The 24,205-nt window shown below is 40.1% G+C and overlaps 1 protein-coding gene across 1 annotated transcript in view; it reads left to right on the top strand.

The window, feature by feature from the left end:
- Positions 1-19,659, top strand: part of LOC308054125 (hydrocephalus-inducing protein homolog) — a 107,190-nt gene extending 87,531 nt beyond the window's left edge. Inside the window, exon 9 of the mRNA XM_080366410.1 lies at positions 19,541-19,659. Coding sequence (XP_080222536.1) covers positions 19,541-19,546 — 6 coding nt within the window. The 3' untranslated portion in view covers positions 19,547-19,659. The remainder of the gene's footprint in view (positions 1-19,540) is intronic.
- The last annotated feature ends 4,546 nt before the right edge of the window (positions 19,660-24,205 follow it).

Raw genomic sequence — 24,205 nt, 5'->3', positions numbered from 1 at the left:
TCCTGTGGGAATACTAATTAACAGTGGTTTCTTGCTCAGTAACCAAAAAGTATCCAGATAGCTCCCATAAACCCACCAATACAATACCCGTATAGGAGTCAAATTTTGTGTGGGATAAGAGGCTAAATCATGTAGTCTATATCTGAGCAGCCCAAAATGAAACACTGAGGTTTCAAACTGTAGCACAGATGTGTGGCTTGGGCTCCTCTCTGTGAAAGTCCATGGTGGTCTGGCCATCTCTTGTGATTCTGTAGTTTAAGTTGGACTGAGCTGACTTGGTCTGTCTGATTTCTAAAGCAGCCAAAATTTAACAACCCACAGGCTTCATCTTTAATGATAGTAATTTGTGCTCTTTTTAGAAGAGACTGTGTGGAGGAGGAGAGAGGAGCAGGAAGTGGAGACAGGACAATTTTGTACACGATTTCCAGTAACTGATGTCTGTAAGCAGCTGTCCTATTATCCAGTAATGGCTCTACAGCCAGAAAAATATGTGGTGTTATATTTCTGGGTGCATGTTGGGGGAAAGCAAAATAAAGGCTAAAGTTATCAGGGAAACGGCTCCCATCTTTCCTCCTGGTTTCCCCAACCTCTCAGAACTGTCAAAGATTTGCTAAGTGCCCTGAAAATCCTAAGGCTATCCCAGCTCCAGGCTGGTCTCTTGATAAGCATACATAATGCTCCTGCAGCTCCAAGAGGAAAACATCTGAGGTTTGGGAAGGGTCAGCCAGAAATGACATAGCTGCAAATATGAAAGGAAATCAAAGAACTGCAGGGTTCCGCCCAGGAGAGAGTAGAGCACACGAGGCAGCTGGGCCGGCCAGCACCAAAACAAGATTAACAGGAAGAGACGCCCAGAGAGCATTTTTCCTCTCAAATTTCATGTGTGCGAATTCAGTGCTAACCTTGACCCATGTTTTGATTGCCTTGTTTTGAAATGCCCTCCCTTGAACAAATTAGTCAGACTGCTCTTCCAGTGCTCCTAAGTTGCATGTTTTTGTGGTGAATTGGGTAATGCTTGATATTTTTCTGAAGGACCTGGACTGTACAGTGAGAGGAGCATGTCAGTAGCATTGAGGTGCCCTAATTTACTTTGGAACCTCTGAATCATACTGAAGTTAACATAACAACACCATTTATAAAGGAAGATGGAAGTGTTTCCACACTTCCACACATGAAAACTGTAAAGTGTTGTCATGCAGACGACACGTTAATTCCTCTATGGTGTTCCTTTGTTTCCCATATTGTGAGTTCCTTTTCCATACTGTAGTCTTCTAGGACTCTCCTCTTACTTTACTGAGAGCAGAGTAACACTTACAAGATCATTTAAATTACTTGGACCTCCAAGTCCTATTTCAAACAAACAACAACAAAAAAGTGCCTTAAGCACTTTTAAGGCCAGAATTTGAAAGGTACTCAGTTTGATAATGACAAAGATAGGTTGAAAATGAGATAAAATCAAACAACAAAGAAAGGCATGGTTTCTAGTGTCTCTTGAAATAAACAAGAATTTAGTGTTTCAGTGTTGCAGAAGCCTCAGTGAAGTTCCTAGCTATGTTTAGCACCTGAAATGCCTTTAAAATTCTGGTGACTAAACCTATTGTGCTGGTTTTGGCTGGGATAGAGTTAATTTTCTTCGTAGTAGCTGATATGGGGCTATGTCTTGGATTTGTGCTGAAAACAGTGTTGATGATTCAAAGATGTTTTTTTTACTGCTGAGCAGTGCTTACACAGAGTCAAGGTTTTTTATTCCACTCACACCACCCCACCAGCGAGCAAGCTGGGGGTACACCAGAAGCTGGGAGGGGACACAGCTGGGACATCTGACCCTGAATGACCTGAGGGATATTCCAAACCATATGACATCATGCTCAGCATATAAAGCTAGGAGAAGAAGAAGGAATGGGGGGATGTTCAGAGGGATGGTGTTTGTCTTCCCAAGTCACTGTTAAGTGTGATGGAACACTGCTTTCCTGGAGATGGCTGAACACCTGCTGCCAGTGGGAAATAGCAAATGAATTCCTTGTTTTACTTTTTTCTTGTGTGGCTTTTGTTTTATCTATTAAACTGTCTTTTTGAACCCACTATTTTTCTCACTTTTACTTTGCCGAATCTCTCCCCCATCCCACTGGGGAGGGAGTAAGCAAGTGGCTGTGTGGGACTGGGCTGCTGGCTGGCATTAAACCATGGCACCTATGTAGGCATTCCAGGCTTTTTCTGTTTTCTCCCTTAAGCTTTAATACAGAGGTAGTCAGCTTGCCTAACTCAACACATATGTCAAAATATCCTACATCAGGAGTGCCCTAGTTGTGCCATGAGCTGTGCTGGTTGCACAGGCAACACAATGGTACAGGCACTGTGAGCTCCTGTTAGCCTGTACTTGGCACAAGGATGCCCAGCAATCCTGCCTCCAGTGATGTCATTTGGGGACATGTTATGGGTTGAGGAGGGGAGTGTGTCCTTCCCTGCTTGTGTGCGATGCATGGGTTGGGAGGCAGTGGGGACCACTAATAGCCCCCTCCCGATTTCCCAAAACAAGGAGGGAAAATGTGCAGCCTCTACCCAAACCATGTCTCTGAGCAAACATCCACTCTATTGTGAACACTATTGGTAAATAGAAAGTTATTTATCAAAGGCCTTTTCCATATCAATTAGTGAGAAGCATAGCTTGGACCAACTTTGTCAAGCTTTTAATCTGGGGAGACTTTTTGTTGCTGAACTGCCTCTGCATACAAAATGTAATTGGTTGCCAGCTCACACTTCCCTGACCCATTTCCAAAGCTGTTTCATTTGATTGTGTTGGGTGATCTTTCTGAAATTATTTCTTGATTTTTATCTGAAATCCATTGATAATGGTTATTTAAGCTCTTTCTTTGGTATCTGGTTGTTTTAATTTCAGGGAGTACATTGAGGAGTTTAAGTATGTATTAGTTATCATAGTGATGGATCATCCAAGCAAGGAACATTTGGAAATTCGCATATTCCTTTTTATTGACCTACGATATTTGAAAGATGAGCCTCTTGCATGTTGTTAGCAGTTTGAACATCTATAAACATTTACCAGTTGGTTTAGATTTTTTTTTTAATAGTTTGAATATGTGCATGTAGATTTTTCCTTTAATCCATCCGAGAATATTAATTGCCCATTTGGTTTGCTGTTTGCCATTAAGACTTTTCCTTTAAAGTAGTATTGGATTCATTTGTGCTGAATCAGGTGCACTGGTGAAAGGCAGTAAGATCTAGTGCACTGAAAACTCACCTGAAAGCTGTGAACTATTGTGGTCTGTGACTGACACGGATATGATTTATATCCTGGGTCAAATCATGCACCTCTGCATCTCACTTCACCCAACTGTAATAGGATGAAAGTAACATCTCTCCCTCATGAATGTGGTAAGATTTTAGTAGTATTGGTACAATATGATATTAAAATTGTAGTGGTTCCATTTTATTAATGGCAGAGCTTAGTGCATTTAAGAGGTGATCTTGTGTAGGTTCTCAAATATGTGAATTATTATCCACAGCTTTGTGCTGCTAAACAGTTAAATTGCTTGTCAGATTTGGGCTCCAATGCATCTGCAAATCTGCAAAGGGGTAGTGATCCCCTTCTGTTGCTGGCCCATGTTCACCTCAAATTTGAGCTAACCATCCCAGATTCATCTGTGGGATCATCCAGTGGAGAGATAGAGACTGTCTTGGGAGTGCACCTGCCTTTTGAATCCCATGCCTGGCCCTGCGACTGAATGACAAACACTTTGGGCTCCAGATAGACCAAGTGGGACCATCTGTTGCAAGTTGCTTTGAGTCAGCATCCCTTACATCTGTGCCAGGTCTTACCTTGTTGAATTTGGATGCATGATCAACCTTTAAGTATTGGTTGAGGGCAGAAATGGGTTGAAAGGTTGTGCTCTGATGTGACAAGCATTCAGCTAACGAGCTTCAGCAAGGTTCATGTGCAAGTCCTGTAGTCTGTTACCGTATGGTGAATCAGCACATAGTGCATCTCAGTTTTGGTTTGTGCAGTTCCACTAGCTAAAGTTGAGGGTGAGAATTGACAAACCAGACATCTCTCTGCCACTTCGACAATTGGCACATTATTTTGTCTATATATGTCATATAAATAAAATGAAGTTGTTATCTCTGGTGCTCTACTTCTGCTAAGGCAACGCTGTTGATGCCAGTTGTGTGTGCCAACTTTGGTGTGAAATAATACCCAGTGGAAGTACAAACAGCATCAATACTTTGCTTGTGAGTCTACTTGGGACTGACAGAGTGTCTCAAAGCAAACAAGGAAAAGGAAGAAGCAAAGTAACTGTGGTTAGGATCATCGAAGCTAGGTGTGGAGAAACTTCAGCCACATAATTTATCCCAATTGCAGAGAACACACGATAGAATTGGTTTCCTAAACACTTTGTCTCATCCTGTCCCAGCAAGCAGGACAGAACTTCTTTCTAATGAAAATTATCCTATGGATGTGGCTGCCTGTCCGTGCTATCAGATACCCTTATGGTTAAGGTGCATGCCACTCCACTGGAGTTCCAGTTCAATATTGTGTTCTGCTGCTCTCCACGTGGGCAGTGTTAACAGTGCTTTTTCTGTAGTAAATGTAATGCAAAACTGCTGGAAGCCACTGATACATCTGTAAACAGAATGACTTGGGATAAAGTCAGTAGGCTTTGAAAAGCTTTGTTAGAAAGGATTTGGCCCTCAGTATGCTGTGTTCTATATTGTAGCATGGCATTTGTTGCTTCAGGACAAATGCATCTGTCTGTCTTATGGGTTTTCCGTAGGTGTGTCAGCAGACAGCAGGGTGGGTCAGTTCCTACCTTTGCTTCTAACCTGTAGATATATGCTCTACTGTTACCAAAATTTACTTTCTATGATCAAACATAGTCTTAGTGTCTGATGATCCTTTGACAGACACTGTTTTCAATATGTGTGACTTTTCTACTGCATCACCCCAAATTCTTTCAGATGTAACTCTGTTAAAATCAATTGAAACTGGTTAAAACTTGGCAACTTGATGATGCATGGTCCAAGGAGCTCTCTTTAATCTTTAACTTTAATCCAGATGTGGAATCAATAGAATTACATTTACACCCTCTCCAGGAGTGTTGTGAGGCTTAATTCACTGAAGTGTGCAAATCACTTCATGATCCTTGGATAAAAAATATAAAATGCAAGAGCACAGAGCTGTAGGAGTGGTAAAGAATATCCTTCTCTTCCAAATCTCACAAGCATGTAAGGTCTCTCCTGCGCTATCTCTCTAGATTCCCAGTAACTGCGCTAGGAGTTAGATCTGGTCCTTAGGCAAGAGAATCTGGATTCTTCTTAGAAAACCCATCTCTCAAGTGAAACTTTTGCCTATATATTTCCCAGAAGATTCTTCTCTTTCAGTCCAGAATTTTATCAGCAATTCTTATGCTAACAGGGGTCAGGAGATGAGATGTTTCTCACGTTACACTTGAAGCTTCTCATGAATAATGGCCTGTATCACCTCTATTGTCTGTCCAAAACATAAGCAACCAGACATAAGGCCGGAAGAGAAATTTAAAGAGTGCTGAATAAGCCAGCAGGACAGACCAAGAACTAAGATAGAGACTGAAACAAATACAAGGTAGAGCAGATGGTTATTTGGGGAAATATCTAAGCAGATTAACTACTAGGCGGCTAGAGAATGAGTCAGTCTCTAGTTAAAAAGTACCCTGAAATCTTTAGAGTGAGATTAACAGAAACACAGATGAAGATCACTGTAGCCAAAATAAATCAGAGGTCATTATTCCCTAGTGAATTTTCTTAAATGTTAAGTAGAGCACATCAGGCTTTTCACAGGAGTTTGAGGGGGGTTGCTAGACTTAACGCTATCACTTGCTCCTGTGAAAGGTTAGTCTGTCCATTTTGAAGCAATTTTCCTCATCAGTGTTGCCCTTCTCTTCTTTCCCAAATTAATTTGTTTGCTTTTTTTGTTCTCATATATATACATATGTGTGTATATATTGTGTATGGAAAAAAAATTAGCTGCAGTTTGGGCAAGATGATAATCCCAAAATACGTCACAGTGGAAATGGCCGTCATGGAAATTTTAGTTCCCCCCTAGCCCTCAAATCTTTTTGTTTTCCTTCAGTAAGACTGCAGCTGCCATCTGATTTGTATTTATATATGCTCTTTATAGATATTAATGCAATAACAGATTAAACCTAAAGTAACTGTTACTACACAGAGAAATTTCAGGGTCTGATCTTGCAAACACTAATGCCTCTGAATAACTTTAATCTTGTGCATTGTATATTTGAATTTAATGGGGACTCTTGCATGCCAAAGTGTCTCACATATGTGAATGTTTGCTGCAACTTCAGACTTTCCCCATATGTTGATGTCAATTTGTTTTTGCAACCCAAGACAGTTTAGAAACCTAAGTCTCTGATCATGGTTTGTATATGTTTTTTCAGTTCTGCAGACTTCACTGTACCAGATTTTCAATTGAAAAAATGGACCGAAACTTCACAACTAGTAGTGAAACCACCTACTTACACCAGGCTAAACTTGGCTTACAAGGGGTTCTTCAGGCATTTTCTTTGAAGTCTGAGCAAGCTCCTAGGTAATACAAGAGTAGTAATGCTGTTTTTACAGTACCAGCTTCTCACCACACATTCTGAAGGTGAATTTCTAAATGAAACTGGATGGTAAAACCTGGAAAATTGTACCATGGCCCAGCAGACAGTTTTAGTGCTTGTATAAATAGCTGAAAGTGTCCAGAAATCAGACGGTGGAGTTATATCAAACTTCTGTAGTGTAGTTGGCCTCTGAGATCTGTGTAAGGGCTGAAGGTAAACTGAAGAATTCAGACTCACTGTGTTCAGTAGGGTCATCTTTTCTGCATGGGGGCTTAGATGCCAAAAACTGTTTAGAGAATATTAGTTTCATCAGATTTCCACTAGAATATAACATTTTGATAAACCCACTTCAGACGAGATGTGGTTGGTCTCAGAATACTTCGGGGAGAACAAAAAAGTCCGTTACTCTTGAGCAGGTATTTCAACTCATGCTCCAGTGAGCTAAAGCAGTATATAATCCCTGTGTTCTGCCTTTGAAGGTATGAATCATACCTACAGTGCATGGTCAGCCTGTTGTATTCCGGTGCAGAGGGCTGCTGAGTCAACACTGGTGGTTTGTTTTGAGTTCAAAAAGAATGGTAATTTTATAGGCTAATGTAAGGCTAATAAAGTCCTCCATAAGGCAATTACTGTGACCATCAGGAAAGTTATTTCTCTAGGTTCAACAGTTTACATGTGACTAATGTACTCTTGGAGAAGAGGTGACTTCCCTTTAAAACATGCAGCAGCTGACTTACAAGCACACTGATAATGTCTGTGTTTGCAGTTAAGGCTTACTAACCATTGGCATAAATCTGATAAGCATTCGACAGCGCCTCAAATTATATCACTTCTCAGCTTTTGAGTGAATAAGACATTTCTGAGCCCACAGAAATGTAAACAGATTTTTTAATTATTTTCTCTGTCCTGGCATTATTTAACATCAAACTCCTTTTTGTAAGAGTTATCTCCATATCTGTCAAGACCAAATATATATGTATATGTGTGTGTGTGTTGTACATAAGTAAGTATAGTAGAGATAGAACAATATGAAGGTGAGAACCAAGGTAACAGACAAAAGAAAATTGTTAGGCACTTGAAATTAAGAAGATATTTGCTTAAGTAGCATAAATAACATCCATAACCTCTTTCTCACACATTTCCACTCCTAAGATACTAGAGGAATCATGAGACATATCAGTCTGTATGTCAAAAAGTTGTGTGGGACAGTTGAGATACTGGCTAGGGCTTTTGAAATGTGTTGTTTCCAAATGACATGGGGTATTCAAGGGTTTTCTCAGTTTTAGGCTGCTATGTCCCTGTAGGAAATCCCAATGTTAGTCATACAAGGGTCAGGCACTTTGGAGAGAATTAATCTTGTCTAAAAATTAGTAGTTTAGGGCTATGCTGATCAGTCAGTATCTCTTTCTAATCAGAGGAGAGAAGAGGGCACTTCGACAGAGTAAATGATGTTGGCTATTTTGACTCCTGTGTTAGGAAGAAGTGAATTGCCTATTGGAAGTGTTGCTTTTTCCATTCACTGCAGAGGGAGACTACGTGAATAAGTTTTGGCAACTGATTTTTTACATCAAAATGATATGAGTATAGCATCAGCCCTAAACATGTAATGTTGATATTTTAAAAGTTGATTTAGTTGTTGAAAGGTGCAGGTAAAGGGCCATTTATTGGATATTTCTGAAAATCTTTATAGCACCTGTAGGCACTTACAGAATTCTTGAAAGAAAAAAAAAAAGAAAAATGCTCTTCTTGTTCTTTAAAAACAAATTGGCACTACTGACTTGTTGGCATTAATTAATTGACTGAAAAAAAAACAGTCCTGATGAGGGAACAAGAGCTAATTGCTTCTGTCTGGTTGAGGATGGACTATTGTCCACTCCTCTCTGAGCTGGGTGGGACTGATGAGTGTGTAGGGTAGTTCTTGCTCTCTGCTGTGGAGCAGCCTTCAAATTTCACTGACTTGCAGAGCAGCTGGGAGTCCTGGTGTGGTTAGTCTTCCCCTTTCTGTGCTATACCTCCAAGGTTATATCTCCAGGAGGCGCAGTGAAAAAATAAATCCATTGGAGAGCTGTTTTTACCAAGCCCCATGGCTCTGAGTAGAGATCCCAGCAGGCAGATCAAGAGAGGCCAATTAAGCTCCTTTCTGTGCCCATTCCCTCTGTGTGTGGCGTTCTCCTGTTTCAGATGGGCCTGAGGACCGGAGCTTGTCCGCAGAACACCACGCATACCAGAAGCTGCATTTTTTTATAAATTGGGAACAGAACTGGCCACCAGAGATTGAAAATCTGGCAGACAGAGCTGATTAGACATGCTCAGAAGAGCTTGCAATTGCACTGCCATGTGCCCTTTGGGCCTGCAGTGAAAAACAAGGCTGAACCCTGCCAATATTTGTATATGTGATTCTATTGTTTTATCTGAGGATGAGATCAGCCGGTGGAGAGAGCCCAGAACATGGCATCATGAGGGAATGTGAAGCTGGGATCATCCCCCACCCCACCCTCATCTTTATGACTCCTAAACTAGTGCTCCTCAAACTTTTTGCATTCCAGCGGCAGCATACTGTCCTTTCAAAAGGACCCAGTGCCTCCTTATCTCATTTAGGTGACTAGGAAACGTAAAACTGTCCTGAAATAGGTCCCTGCCTCTTTAGGAAACCCCCACCCTTACCTGAGAACTTAAACCATGTCTGACCTCTTCCAGCCTTGTAATCCCATACACATCCTCAGAATATTTTAGCACCTAGATGATCTTCAAAGGTCCCTTCCAACCCAAACCATTCTTTGATTCTATAATCTCACTTACTTTCAGGTTTTTCTTTAATTTTCTTATCTACCTTTTCATAATATTGTGTTGTCAGGTAATTATTTGTGAAATGCAGGTACTGAAATATACCTGCTTTTATTTTGATGGAAAGGAGTGATTGCAGTGCTACGGTTTGAATGGGGATTTGAAGAAAGCTAAGGATAGGATCCTTAGATAAGGAGACACGGTCTGTGGGTGTGGGTGTGGGTGTGTGTGTGTGGGGTTATAGGCGGTGGCTGACTTGCAGTGTCCTTGTTGAATTGATTGTTTTAATGATGATATGTAATTGTATTACAGTATTAATCATGTGCTAGAGCACCAGGTGCATTGTGAAGGTGTCTTTTTAGTTACTATTTCAGTGGAAAGAAGGAAATTGAACAATGATGACTGTTTAACTGTTATGTTCAGTAGGGACTGAACCCACGACCTTGGTAGCTGAAGCTCCGTATTTCTGCAGCTAAATTTGCAGGAATGCATCCCACCACATGGGACAAGGTCTGACTCCCAAAGCTGAGAATTGATCATGACTTTGAACAGTCCAGGTGGATTTTTGTATATGGCAACAAGACAGGTAGCTGACTTCTTCTGTTGACAAGGGCTAACAGGCTCCACAGCTTTTGTAGACAGACGCGTTACCACAAGGCCAGGTGCTGCCATTGCCCCAGCCGCCTAACAAGACAAACAATTATAGAAGCCTTCTCTTTATCAAATTCATTTGCAGTGGTTGCTCCCAAAGCTCCTTTGAGAGAAATGAGGAAAAGAACCATGAGAATACCTACCGAAAGCTTGTCCAAACCCATTAAAAGAAAAAAGAAAAAAAAAGAGAGAGAGAGAAAAAGAAAATATCAATGTGTAAGTCTGTCTGCAGCCGCGGCAGAGGGAAGCAGATGTAAGCAAGCCTGCCTGTGCCTTCTGAAGCTCTGTTAGTTCCTGGAAGGCAGCCAGTGCTGAAATAATGGCTCGAGGCGGCACCCTTTTCTCCTCTCTCCCTGACCTACTAGCAGGCAAGACATTCGTACATTATTAAGCTGTGGAGCACATACTGTGCTTTGCAACTGGACAGTGCAGGGCACTGAATGTTCAGAGTTGTAAATCTCCAGTCACGTATTCGCTGTGAGAATCTTGTATTATGTCAGAAATATCCCCCCCAACTCCTGCAGCCTTCCTGGGCTTAAAGACACCTCCCTGTGTATAAATGGTGACATACGCACAAAAAGGAGTTGGGGTTGTTGTCGGTGTAACATGTAAGTCAGGAGAGGTGATCTGGGCTGACTTCTAGCCTGAGTGGCTGGTTGTACTTTGGAGGTCACTGAGGTATGTGTGTTGCAACCGCGCTCTGAAACCTGCTTGTCTGAGATGTGGTGGGGTCCTGAGACACCTATGATTGTGTGTATTTATGTGCTCTGTAGAGAAAGGGCAAGATAAAGTCACATGCAATATAAATATTTTGCATTTGGCTTCCTAGTCAAAGTTCCTTTTGGTTTTAAAGGTTTCCCATTCTAGATTTCTTTCTTCCTATTTCTTTAGCCTGCATTCAACTCTCAGGTTTTGTTTGTACATGGACTGGCTTTGCTTCTACTTGATTTATTTGTTTATTGTTTTTTTTGTCTGCCAGTAAGTGGGCATCTCTCACTGTGCTTTAGTTGCAATTATTTTGCAAGTCAGCTCATGGGCATTGTCCCATTTCACTTACTGCCATGGTGTTTTCAGTTCCCATCCTAGGCCTGCAAACTTAAAGATTCTGACTCCTTGTGTGACATGGATGGGTACATTCAGATACAGCGTTAACAGGCCTTTTTTTTGAGGTGCTGCTGAAATTCAGAATTGCTGAAATTGGATTATAAAAGATGCTAAGAGGCAAAGTGAGAAATGATCCTTTAAAAGCGCCCTTTGATATTTAAAAGGATTGTGAAGTAACCCTTAAAAACCTCCCTTGTTTTCTGTTGCTCCATTTCTTGTTTTGTCTCCTAAGGATTTCTTTTCCCTTTCTGAAGACTTCCAAAATACACAACCTCACGGGAAGTCTATTGCTCCCAAAAGACAGTCTTTTTGTAGGTTTTGACCTGGGTCCATCTCCTGTCACAGCTGCAGCTTCTTTCCTTTGAGGTAAAGCCAAAGCTGCTGAAATAAGTGTCAGCGCTGGAGATTGAAGGCTTCATCTGATCCAGAGGAAGGGGTTAATGTTGGCAAGAGCAGTTCAAGTCCAGCTTCCTGTCCAAGGCAACACAACACGATCTTTCTGAAGGCCAGATGTGAATCTCATTGCCTGTGACCCAGCCTTGTCTCCCACGAGGTCCTCCAAATCACTGCTTTCTAAGCTGCTCATCAGCTGCAAGGTGGTAAAGCCTTTGGTCTGAGCTTGTGTTACCCTGCATGACCCAGAAAGGAGAGACTGGGTAGCTTTTTAGGAAATGTGCAGCTGCATAACATTTAAAGAGAGGGTGGTTTTTAAGCCAGGCATTTTAATGCCAAAAAGCTACCTTTTAAAAGAAAAGACCATTCCAAATTAAATCCTTTTAATAATTGCAATGTTCTGCTTAATTGCAGTTTTCTCTTTCCTGTGGTGTTCGGCTTCTCTAAACAATACCCACAATGTTTGCAGTAAGGGAATTGAAATGTGCTTGGCAGCTCCATTCTGCAAAGCCTCGATGATTTTTGTCATTGATCCAAAATCTTATGCCAGTTCACTGACGTGAGGTCACTCTAATTTCATCCCATGGTTGCTGGTAGACTTTTTTTTGTCCCTGCTGCCCTCACCCCCTGCCCAGCTCTCTCCCCTACCTCATTTTGTTGGAGGTTAATCACTGCGTGAGGTAACTCCATCCTTGGCATGTTCTGTGATCTGGAAATTTTGTCGCTAATTACTGCCTTTGCACCGGAGAACAAGTCTGCAGAGTCTTGCCCTGTAAGTGACTGCACTTCTCCATGGCTCACGTTGCAGAGAGGACATTTCTGGCGAACAGGAATCTGCTGGGGTTGGTTTGACCAGTCTGAGCCTGGAAGAAAAATGGACTCCTTTATAATCTAGAGTGTCTACCTAGAAAACACTTAGTGCTCCATGTGCTTAGCAGCAGAAGAGAAAATACCTGTCTGGAAGGGAGACTGTCCTGCTTTTAAACAAAAAATATCCTATGTGATTTTTGCTTTGAGCATTTGGGACTTGGGGTGATATGGGAATGTAGAACCAAGGCTTGTGTGGAGTGGCTTAAACATCCCCAAAAATCTTGCTAGGAGGATGAAATTTTCTTTTCTTTTCCCTTTCTGGTCACGTTTTACCACTGGAGTTACTCAGCGAATTAATAGGTATAGAAATGCAAAGCTCTTTTCTTATTACACGCCATCGATCTGATTGCAGTGTCATTAATTGAAAGACTCGGGAAATGTGATGGATGGTTCAGTTCAGGATTCCACATTCGTTTTGGCATAGCCCTGCAGGAGAAAAGCTGCATGAAGCTGATTGAAGGGCTCTTTTTGTCTGACATGAATTATTCTTTCATTGTCAAACCTTGTAACAGCATTCAGACATAGGGAGATTTACAATGTGAAATCCTAAATGGGGTCTAGTCTTAAAATAAAATTAGGAAAAAAAAAAAAAAAAAAGAAAAGAGAGCTTTATCTTGCAACATTGAAAATAGCTAAAAAACCCACAACTATTTCTACAAATTAAATCTCGTTTGCAAAACCCAAGGGGCTGATATTTCTCACTTAAATTATACCAATGGTAAGGCCTTAAATGAAAAAAATAATTGCTTTAATCACATAACTGTTGTCAACATTTTTATTACATTCAAATATATTTGTTTGTACGAGAGGGTTTGTTTGTTCTTTCCACTGTTGTCATTTACCTAGCAGACTGATTTGTCCGTTAATCTGTGTATCCTGCTTGTCCTGTAAAATAAAAGGAGGTTTTTCTTTGGGGGAAATCTAGGCGGATGTTATTTAAATGCTTGTTTTTAAGGAAATCATTCTGCATTTTAGAAGACATAAAAATGTATCAGTGCTGTATGGTGACAAGATTTCATCTTTTTCCAGCTTGTGTCTGAAGGCAGATCTTATCAAATAGTTTTGTGGTCTTCATTTTTTGCTGTTGATCCTAGGCAGTTCTGTTGTTAAATTCCTGTTGCTGTTTTGTCTGTTTAAAAATTTGTGCTATGCTCTGAGAAATACCCGCAACATTACGAAATGTAACAATTAAAAAGTAGAAGAAAGGTGCAGAACAGCCTTGCTTCATACATGATATCATTTACAAAGTCAAGGAAGAGTTTTGAATGCAAAGTAGCCACCCAACTTGTAGTTTCATTTAAGAATAAAATACTGAAATAACGTTATACGAGATCTGAATCAGTGATGTCTATTACAAATGCTGGAGCTGGTAGAATAGCTAGATTACACAGAGGAGACAGATCAGATGAAGAAGAGCATTTGATTACATTACATCTGATTAGTGGTGTCTATTCATCTGTTGTTTGTGGCGGTTTTTTGGTTTTGGTTTTTTGTTGTTTTGTTTTTTAGAAAGCTGACTTATTTTATTGGAATGTGCTATGTTTGAAGAAGCGACGGTATCAGGACTCAGACTAGGAGCTAGACGGACATAAACTGCAGTAGTAAAAGTACCCAACTCTCTGGTTTAACTGCCTTCCTCCCTTAGCTACCTTACTGTCTTCCAGATCTGCATGCCCAAGTGGTGTTAGTAGATAGATAGCCATGGGAATGATTACAGTCTTACTGTTCTATTTAACTACTTTTCAACTGCAGATAAGTATCGAGCGATTAGTTTCTGTTTGAACTCCTAAATAAATGCCCTTTTTCACCTGAGATGTACATTTGCAGGCAACAGACTGGCCCAATAAAAGAGATGAGTAATTCACATTAAAGTGGGAAACAGCCTTTTCAGATACTAAGAAATAAAACGCATTGATGGGAAATGTTGTTCTCATCCCCCCGCCCCTCCCCCTGCCTATTCTGCATGTAATACCCTCGCGTACATATATTTTAAGGTCTCATTGTTTGGCGAAGGGTGAGATTATTTTGTAGGTTTTGTTATGCTTTTGTCTGCCTGATAGGACCTCTCGCAAAGGGACTGTGAGTGTGGTTGTTTCTGGTGGAGTTGCAGAGCCAGCCACTGCTCTCGGTGTTGTGCTGGTCCTCTATGCGATGTCTTTCTTTCAGGGAGCAAAGAGCCTACGATAAACTCTGCGCTTGGCATATTGGAAATCTTCTGTCTCCATAGCGCCTGCAATTCCCAACAGCTAAGTTTTGAAATGAAACTGCATGGTGGGTCAGCACAACACCCATTTAGCACCGTTTCTTTTAAAGCCCGTTATTGCTTTGTTTTATGCTGTACTGTCAGCTCTGGGACGCTTGCATTCAGGGCTTCTCTGGGCAAAAACGTTGTTTTACTGCAGCTTTTCTTTAATTTTGCTTCATTGCGAGCACCTTCTATGTTGTTAGCAGTGGCTGGCTGTAATCTTCTAGCTGCTAGGCTGTTCTTAAAAGGTGAGGGAGATGGGGAGTTATTTCTTTAAGGAGATATTTCTGTTGTTTTAAATTTAAGATTTTTTGTTCTTTATGCTGTCTAAAGCTAAATAAAATTGATAGTTTCTTGGCACCCAAAATTGGGATGAATGTTTTTCCTTTGGTGTCACTAATTAACCTCCCATAGAAACCGATATAAGTAGAAAGAGAGCTAACGATAGAGGGTTATGCAGCGTACATCCTTGCAGGACTCTAAGCATATTATACATGAGGAAGAAATGCTTACTTCTCAGCAACAAACTCTTTCTGTCAGACTGCTTGATTTTTAGAGCTTCCTGCACTTTGAAACGTGGGGTATAATTTCTGCAAATTAAATTACAGTTTGGAGCCGTAGTTGCTCTTACAAAATCTGTGTAAATAACATTGTCCACAGACTGTGTTGTCACCTTTGAAATGCTCTCTGCTCATGGATAGCAACCTAGCTCTGTCTTGTGGTGGAGTCAGGGTGGTGCTGGATTTTGGAGCTTTTTCCTTTTATTGTTTTTGATTTTGTTCAGGGCATTTTTAATTTTGTTTAGTCCATTCTGACTCTGACAGTTTTTAAAGGTAAGGCTCATTTTGTGAGGTTAAGAAGAAGGAGAAAGTAAAAGGTACTGTATCTTTCTTCTTGTTTGCCTTAAGTCTAAAACATCTGAGAAAACATCCTTAAAATTATCTTAAAAGTAACAGTCGTTGAAGTAAAAAAAATAATAACAGATTTAGCTTACCCTCTTTAGGGACATAACTTCAGGAAACTAGGCATCCACTCTGTCTCCTCCGGAATAATCAGTTTCTTACCTAATATATATGAAATGACCAAATACATCTACATAATTTGCATCTTTACTTCAGGAACAATTGATCAAAAAATGGAAGCACTGCTACAGATCCGAGAATATTTTCATTTAAAGCCTTTAAGTCACCATTTATTTCCATCTAGTTAAGCTTAATTTCCTTTTATTGTGTTGTTCAAATGAAAATATACAATGCCATGTCTAATTGTGTTACTATTCACATTAATAACCTGTAACTTTACATAACAATGAGCAAGAAGCATCAAAAAGGCAGAAACAGATGCAATTATTTGTTGCTAGCTAAGTTACTGTACGTGACCCAGGTGCTGTAGTACTATTTGCCTGTGTTTCTCACCTTTGTTCATCCAGACACATGGGGATCTCAAGCTATTGCTGACTAATTGATAGTTGTAGTAACTGCTATAGGCTCCTTAGATTAGAAATGCATGCAGACGTGTGTCTTGATTCAAACATTAAGGAACACACACTCTCACTTACTTACATGGGCAGAAAGTCTTCATACTATTAGAGGTGTGTGATGGAGATAGCAGGACATAAAACAGAAGAGAGAGAGACACAGAGAGAGAGAGAGAGACAGAGACAGAGAGATGGCATGCAGCATATATACCCCTACAAATAGTTCTAAAATGCGTTTGCAAATGCAGAAGTCTTCAGAACCATCCAACAGTTCAGCACACCCTTTTTATCTCTTCTCTGCGGGACGTCTCCATCCAGATTACTCGAAAAAAGCGGAAAAGGTGAGAGCTCTGCCATCTTAGCTCTGAATTCATCTGATTTCCTTTTTTTTTTATCCCCCCTCTCGCTTGTATTCCTCATGCCATTGTCCATTCTTATGATGGCAGCCGCCCTTGCTCTTGAATGCAAGTGTCACAGCAGGAGCAAAAAGGGTTCAGGGCTGCATTGTCAAAGCCATGGTTGCCTATTGTTTCTTAGCCTTTCACTGCTCTGCTTTTCCGAGCCTCTTTCCCTATCAGTGGCCCCTGTCAAGGGGAGGAGTAGGGAGAAAATTGCAAGAGTTAGTCGTCCTTTTTATTGCACACTGTTATGATAAACAGCCCAGCAATACATCCCACAAAATTAGGAATTATAACGACGGGATGGGGGAAAAATTCTTTGTAGGTTTGCGTTTGTCGCTGCCCTTATGTCAAAAGCTTGGTTTCTTAGGAAAGACTTTTGTATTGGTGTTTTGCCCAGCAAAAAATAGAGGCAGCTGCAAAATGAACAGTGAGCTATTTAGCCACAAGGTAAAAATTTCCTGTTGCTATTTGGATACTGATGCTTTTCAATTTTAAGGCGGGGTGGGGGGGGTGGGGGGGAAGCATGACTGAAAGCATTTCTCTAGCTGTCCATTCATTCATCCATCCATCCATCTTTTTATGGTTTAAAGCAATTGAAAATGATTTTTAAAAAGGCCAGAGAGACTGTTTGCACCTTGGTTTTATTTGAAAATATCTCAGGGTAGAATGAGGTTTCTGTTTCAGACGATTGAATCTTGTACTGGGAAATGAAGGGGTAATGACTGTCCTGCTTGTGCCAGAAAGTGCTAGTTCGCCAGGTCATCTAAAAGTAAAATCTTGTCACAATTTCTTCCTTTCATGGGGGAAAAATATATATATACAAGACTTTACTTGACATTTAGGTATGTGTTTGATTGTCTTGTGTGAACAGGCCAGCTTTTCCGGTGTTCAAAACTTTAGGGAGGTTACAAAGTTATGGCCTCAAAAGTTTTTTTTGTTTTACTGTGTTTGAGATTAAATTGTTTAGAAAAGGAAATTATTTCTAAAACATGGCTTCCAAGAAGAGTGCAAAGATATTTACATATTCAAGTTGTAAATAATCTAGTAATTTCACTTTCAATATTTTTTTGTTTTTAAAAAATCTAACAAAGTAAAAGACGAGCAAATGCAATTTGGTTTATGCTTTCAACTGTTTTTGTAAATATGTTTTTTCAACTCTGAAGTTTATGCTTATTCTCCTAACTGTACAGGATATTTAGCAGTTTGGGGATTTAATTTTCAAAAGTCTAGTATTACATTATTTTGACTGAGCTATTATCTTATCAGAAATTATAAAAAGAAAACACTACAGACTGTTCAAATATGTGCTTCTTGAGTCTGAATATCTAAGTCATTGCAAAAATCTACTGCTATTTTATCATGTCTAATAATAACAGGCAGAATGCTTTCACAGACTTATATACGGCTTAAGTCTTAAAAAAGCTTGCAGAGAAAAACTCCTTAAGCTGCTGAATAGTTAGGGTCCTGTTTAGGTTATGTTTAGGAATATCTAGTTGTCAGAGTCTTCCAAATGATAAATGTTTGTTGTGAATTTACTTTGAAAGATACAGGAAAAGGTATTTCACCTGAATTCACTTCTAACTCCCAGAACACTGGAATAGAAGTGATTTAATGAACAAATTCTCTTAGTCCCTCCTACAAGACAACTTGCTTTGCCTTTTATTCTTTGCATTAGTCCTTTTACACATATATATTGTCTAGCATTGTCAAGTTCTAGGTCAATTATGTGTTTGTTTGGAATATCTTTAGAATTGAAACTTTTTGAAGAAATGATGAAAGAACTCTGGCCTTGTTTTAAGTCAAACTCTGAATGCATCTGAGGCCACCCTGGGAGCACAATGTTTAATTTCCATTCAACATCTGCCTTGTATTTACCATTGCAGACCAGTGTCTGTGTGGAAGGAGCACTTATCGTTGATAAAAGTTTGGTATTTCTTTTGTCATAGGTTGTCATTTCTGTTCTCTCAATCTGGACTGTCATTTTGTAAAATCTTTTGTCATTGGAGCTGAATGGAAAACCTGGAATGTGTAAGAGATTAAAGAAATGGGGAAGAGGACTCACATGTGTAGAGCAATTCTGGTCGCTTGACTCTCTGAGACAGATCGTGCCTAATCCTGATTTTCCTTACTCCAGTGTAAATACTGAGCTGTCCCACTGAAACCACAGCTGAATACTGATGCAGCATCAGAATCAGGCCTGGCTCACTTCTTTGCTTTTTGAGACTGTGGCCTTATCTTACAGTGAGAGCTATGCATGCAAAGCTCTCATTTTACACTTCTGATGATAGATGCCCATTGAGTGACTTTATGCTGATTGCAAACATATGGGTTAAATCCTGACTTTCAGTCATTACTCTGGACCCATGCTTGTAGGAGTGATATCAGCCTGACCTTCCAGAATTTGGTAATAAATATTTTAATAACTTCATGTGCTTGCTTTAGGTAGGTCTGGATAGGGAAATATTAATCTCTCCAAAAAAACTGGGGTGGAATTTTGCATGTCTGGACATTCCACAGTGTCAGTCAGAATGTGGTGGTGGTAGCTGCAACATTAGGTCTACCTGAGAGGAAAAAGAAGTTTATTCAGAGCAAAGACAGAAATGGTTGGCCCCACAGATGTATGTATTTTGCTGCATCAGAGCAAAAAGAGTGATTCAGGGGGATTGACTGGAGAACTGTTACAGCCTTTGGATTAAGAGAGAACTGTTTCAGGTAGCAAAGGGAAAACTTCACTTGGTGTTTAATTTCTAAAATGAATTTTATCTCCTTATTTATCAAGACAACTTATGTTCATGTGGTTTTTAATATTAGAAAATAAAAAGGCTTTTTTTTTCCTGCCACATCCATTCTGTAATCTGAGGTTGAAGTGCTCTGTGTACAGTATCATCTTAAGACTCAGGCACCTATTTAACTTTTCCCTGGGGGATTTCAGTGAAGCACAACCATTATAGTCCGGCTCTACATAGGAATAAATTTCTCTTTCTTTCCCCACCTGCCCCTATAGGAGTAACTTGATGACTTCAGTGGGAATTGCATATAAACAACAAAGGGAAAGGGTCATCTGGATTCTTCTGAAGGTAAGTGTCAGGGCCAGGAGTCTCCATGAAATACCCATGCAAGACACAAGCAGAGGATCTCACCTACTGCCTCTTCTCCAGAGATTCCATCCCACGTTGAGGTTTCAGGCAAGTATCACTTTTTCCCTGGCTGGAGCTTCGCTGGTGAGTCCTTAGAAGTGCTTGCTTCTCACACATATAAATTTTCTCATTACAGTTTTCTAATGAATCAGAAGGCAGGTTCTTGTACCCCCCAGTGTGTTCTTTCACACCCTGCCACTGGCCTGTGTGACATTACACGCTTATGAATATGGCGGGTTTATATAGTCCAAAATGCAAGAACTACCCTTTAGCGAGTCATGTCAGGAAAAGCTGAACCATTGGATTATTGACCTTTTACTAATTCCAAATCCATATCCTGTTACCACCTGAGGTGCACATAGGTAGAGCAGTATCACTTTAAATCACTGATTAGGTAACCCACTGCATTTACTGGTCTTTTATGTTTACAAAACACCAGAACCAAGCCATTGCAATGAATTTTGTATCCAGGTAGGCTTTGCATGCCATGGGCGGCATGTTTCCCAGGGTTTGTCGCTGGTTTCCATATGCTTCTTTATAGAGTTAGGTATTATTCAATAGGAGCAAAGCGATTTCAGCTTGACAGGCAGAAAATAGGATGGTTACATCCCTGTTAAAAGTGAAAACATCTGAAATAAGACATGGAAGAACACATTATCTTCCACTGGGAAAAGCCTGCTTGGAGGGACTCGTTTAGCCATGGGAAGCTGGGAAGGAAGTGTGGAGTGAAAGACTAGCCAGGCAATTATTCTTCTAATAGGTAAGATTATGTTGGTTTTCAGTAAATCAGTGCAAATCTGTGGTTAACTATGTCTGTTGAAAGATTCTGAATACAGAGAGTGTAAGGGGACAGACCCTTTCCTGATGAAAACTGCTGCAATGTTCAGCATCAATTGGAGATCTGCTTCAACTGCAGGATGTGAGGCAGATTGAAGTTGTGTAAAACTGTCAGGGACTCTGTCCTGCTTGGTCTGATCTTCCCTGAGGCTGAGACAGTTTTATGCTGGCAGCTTTCATTCTTCATTATTCAAAACAGGTGACATACTTTAACAAAAACAGAACTTTGAAAGCCATTAGTATGTTAGCACAACAGAAAACTTGCATGTTTTCTTGTTCAACAATATTGGCAAGAAAGAAAAAATATTTTTTTCATAATTGTTGATTTCTTTCTAACTCAGGGCAATTGCTGTATTTTGATGTGCCTCATGTGCTCAAACATCAGTCTTAATTCAGATTTCAGAACATCATTTCAACTTTGCAGGGTTTCAGTTTGCCACAAGATGATTTCAGTAGGAAAACTATGTGTGGTGTAACTTCAGTTTTATTCATATGCTTGAAATCTACGCAACTGCTTTCTCCAACATGTGTGTGGGATTTCCACTTTCATTTATTTATGAACCAGTGTAGTCAAGTGTGGAAGTGCTGTGCATTGTGCTGAAAATCGTGGACGTTATTTTATTTCTTTATATTGACTTTGACTATGATGAAGAACTTAACCTGGGTCTGAGTTACAGGTTTGAAGAGGACATACACAGATTATGTTTCCACCTGCCACTTGTTCCTTTGGTTTTCCAACATTTTTTTCCACGCTTTAAGAGGGGACTGAAGTCTAATGGAAGGCACTTGTCACCTTGTAGGTCCTGGTCTACTTTTTCAGTTGCTACAGAATGTGCACTCATTTCTGTAAGTTTGGAGGCCTGTTCAGGCTTTTATCAAAGCAAAAATCAAGCTCTGCCAGTTAATTTTCCTGTCCCTCACAGGTTTTCATTGTGTTGTCCAGCTTCATCCTGTATCACTTGGTGAAATGATAAAGGGATGAGATTAAGAAGCTTGATAATATGTTGTGCAGAGAGAACGTATAATTAGCTGAGAGGACACTGAATGCAGGAGTGATCTGGCCCCGGATACCTAAGAAATGTGTCAACATTAGGTTTAAATGCTGAGAGTGCCATAAACCAGTTGCATAAAGTCATGTTCTTCCTACAGAATTTACCTCAGAATTTGGTTCTGGTTGTATCTCCCTCCAGTCTGCTGATGATACCTACCTTGATATCCATCTCTGGTTCATATTCCTGCCTGTGTATAGAAAATTCTTCCAGTCTTTGCCAAGTCATCACCTTCTCAACATGCAAATCCCTCCTAAACCCTCACTTCTTCAGTATTGACACCTTGAAATGATTTATTCTTCTAATGTATCTGCATATTTGTCAAGGCCGTAGAGAGATTAGCTAGTCTGTGGGCACGTATCTAATGAACTGTGTGGTATTTTCACTGTAACCATGGTAGTTCTTCCCTCATTTGTTTAACTTTCTTGTTTTGCTTGGTTTTTTTGTGAAAGAAGCTGATAAACTGCTTGAGTCAGGACATCATATCAAGTGATTTAATTTATTCTTGTTATAAATTTTGAATTCTGTATAAATAATAGGTAAGCTATAGGTACAAGCTGCAGCTCTGAAAAATGCCCAGTTGGCATTAAGATTCTGCAAGACACAGTGGGCAATGGGAATCAAATAGTGGTGGTGATTACCGGTAGAGGATTATGTCTTGCTGAAAGCAACAAAGTCGATGAGGGACTGGATAAAGCCCTGCGTAACTTGGTTTGATGTCAGAGCTAACCTGCATTGAGCAGGAGGTTGGACTAGAGACCTCCCAAGGTCCTTTCCAACCTGAATTATCCTATGATTTGGTGGATGTAGGTGGCCTGATGCCGGGGAATTATGAACATCAAAACCCATTAACTCAGGCCAGTGGAAGGAGCAGGAAATGTGGCCTGTTAAAGTTTTTACCCATCAGCACTGAACTTGTATGTAGTGCCACCTTTTCTACTGGCAGCTTGTTATTGCTGTGCGTGATGTCAGGCAAATCCATTAGAAGCAGCCTCATCTCTGGTATAAGAGAGTAATTCAGACTAATACTTACCAACTACTGGGGCATGCTGAGGTGGGATCTGGGTAGAGGGTAACTCCCCAGCTGCACCTGCAGAAGTGAGGCAAAATTGTTGTGGAGGTCTGCCATTCCTTAGGCTCCAGGTTGATGGAACATGGTAGATGGATGACCAGCTGATGCTGTCATGGGCTCTGTCGTGGGAGGCTGGCTGGGGCAGGGCTGTGGAGATACCATAGACTGAGGCCAAGCCAAGAAGGGGTCAGAACATTGGGTGGAGTAATATACCTGTTCAATCAAATTTCTTTTTTTCTCCTTGGAGAGTATTCTCATAACTAAAGGTCCTGAAATCTGCCTTGTGTGCAAATGTCACACTGCTCCATCTGCCTATCTGAGAAATATGCATTTTCTATTTACATATTTTATTGTTTGTTTTTTGGATTTTTTTTCTTTTTAATTACTGCATGTGTTCCATCTTTGAATTATCAGGCAACATATTAATATCTGGTAGAATAAATAATCTACCAAACACTGAATGTCTGAAAGAATCTCTGTTAAAGATCTTATAGGACAAGTTGCAGGTTTGTGGCTCCTACAGGAAGAAACTTGCTTAGTCTTTCTCTTACATGATTTTACATGATCCATATCATTATCCATATCTACTAAATTCCCAATACCTGGAGCTGCAGAAGCTGCCTTCTGCCCATACTTCTCTGGCTGGTGGGACTACTGCTTTTTTCCCACACAATATAGGGGCACAGTCCTCACAGTGCCTACATGTGACAAACCTGTGATGGGGAAGAAGAAGGGATCTCACAACAAGACTGCATCTGTCAGACTGACTTTTTTTTTCCGAGCTGCAGCTGGTGTAAGTCACACCCCTCAGTCTGTCTTTGATGATAGGCCTATGCTTCTTGAGCAAAGTGTTTGGATCTAGCTTTCTGGGAGAATTCAGCTGTACAAATCTCATGTTTCTGACATAAAGACAGGCTTTAGGAATAAGTCTAGATCATGGAACATTTCTTCATTGTAATAGCTGTCCTTATAGCCTTTTTTTTTTCCTTTTAAACCTGAAGAAACTGTGTGAAAGGAAATATTATTTGCCAGTTTTTAGCAGTGGATTTGGTATAAGCCTGTGATAAAAACTAAGACCTTAATTTAAAGCAAAATCTGATCAGGAGTTTTTCAGTAATATATTAATCTGTTTAAAGCTATAATAGGTTAGTTAAATCCTGGGGGAGATATATATATATATATATATATATACATCTTCTTGCAAAGAAAGGGAGAAAGGGTTCAGTTTTGATAAAGTTTTAAAAAATGCTGGAATAAAAATAAGTATTTATGTGTCATTTCACTTGATTTAAGATGATTACTTAGGTTTATATACTTTCCAGGACGGACTTAACTATTGTGGGTAAAGTGGGTAAAATACTATAAAAGGAAAAACTGAATGGGGAGAGAGAGATTTGAAGAAATGCCAGCATTACTTCAAAGGCAGTAATTAATCCAGTATATATTTTAATTCAGCGATTAGTAAAATCATGTTTTAAGTGTTCAGCAGTTAAATATGTATGGAAAGGTAACTCATCACAAGGCATATACCCTCTTCCTTGAGTGCTGATGAATGAGTGTTCTTTAATATTTAC

This window comes from Falco punctatus (assembly GCF_963210335.1).
Source record: "Falco punctatus genome assembly, chromosome: 16".
In the NCBI taxonomy this organism is placed as follows: Eukaryota; Metazoa; Chordata; class Aves; order Falconiformes; family Falconidae; genus Falco; species Falco punctatus.
Note: the sequence above shows the minus strand (reverse complement) of the source record. Positions and strands in the feature narration are given on the sequence as shown.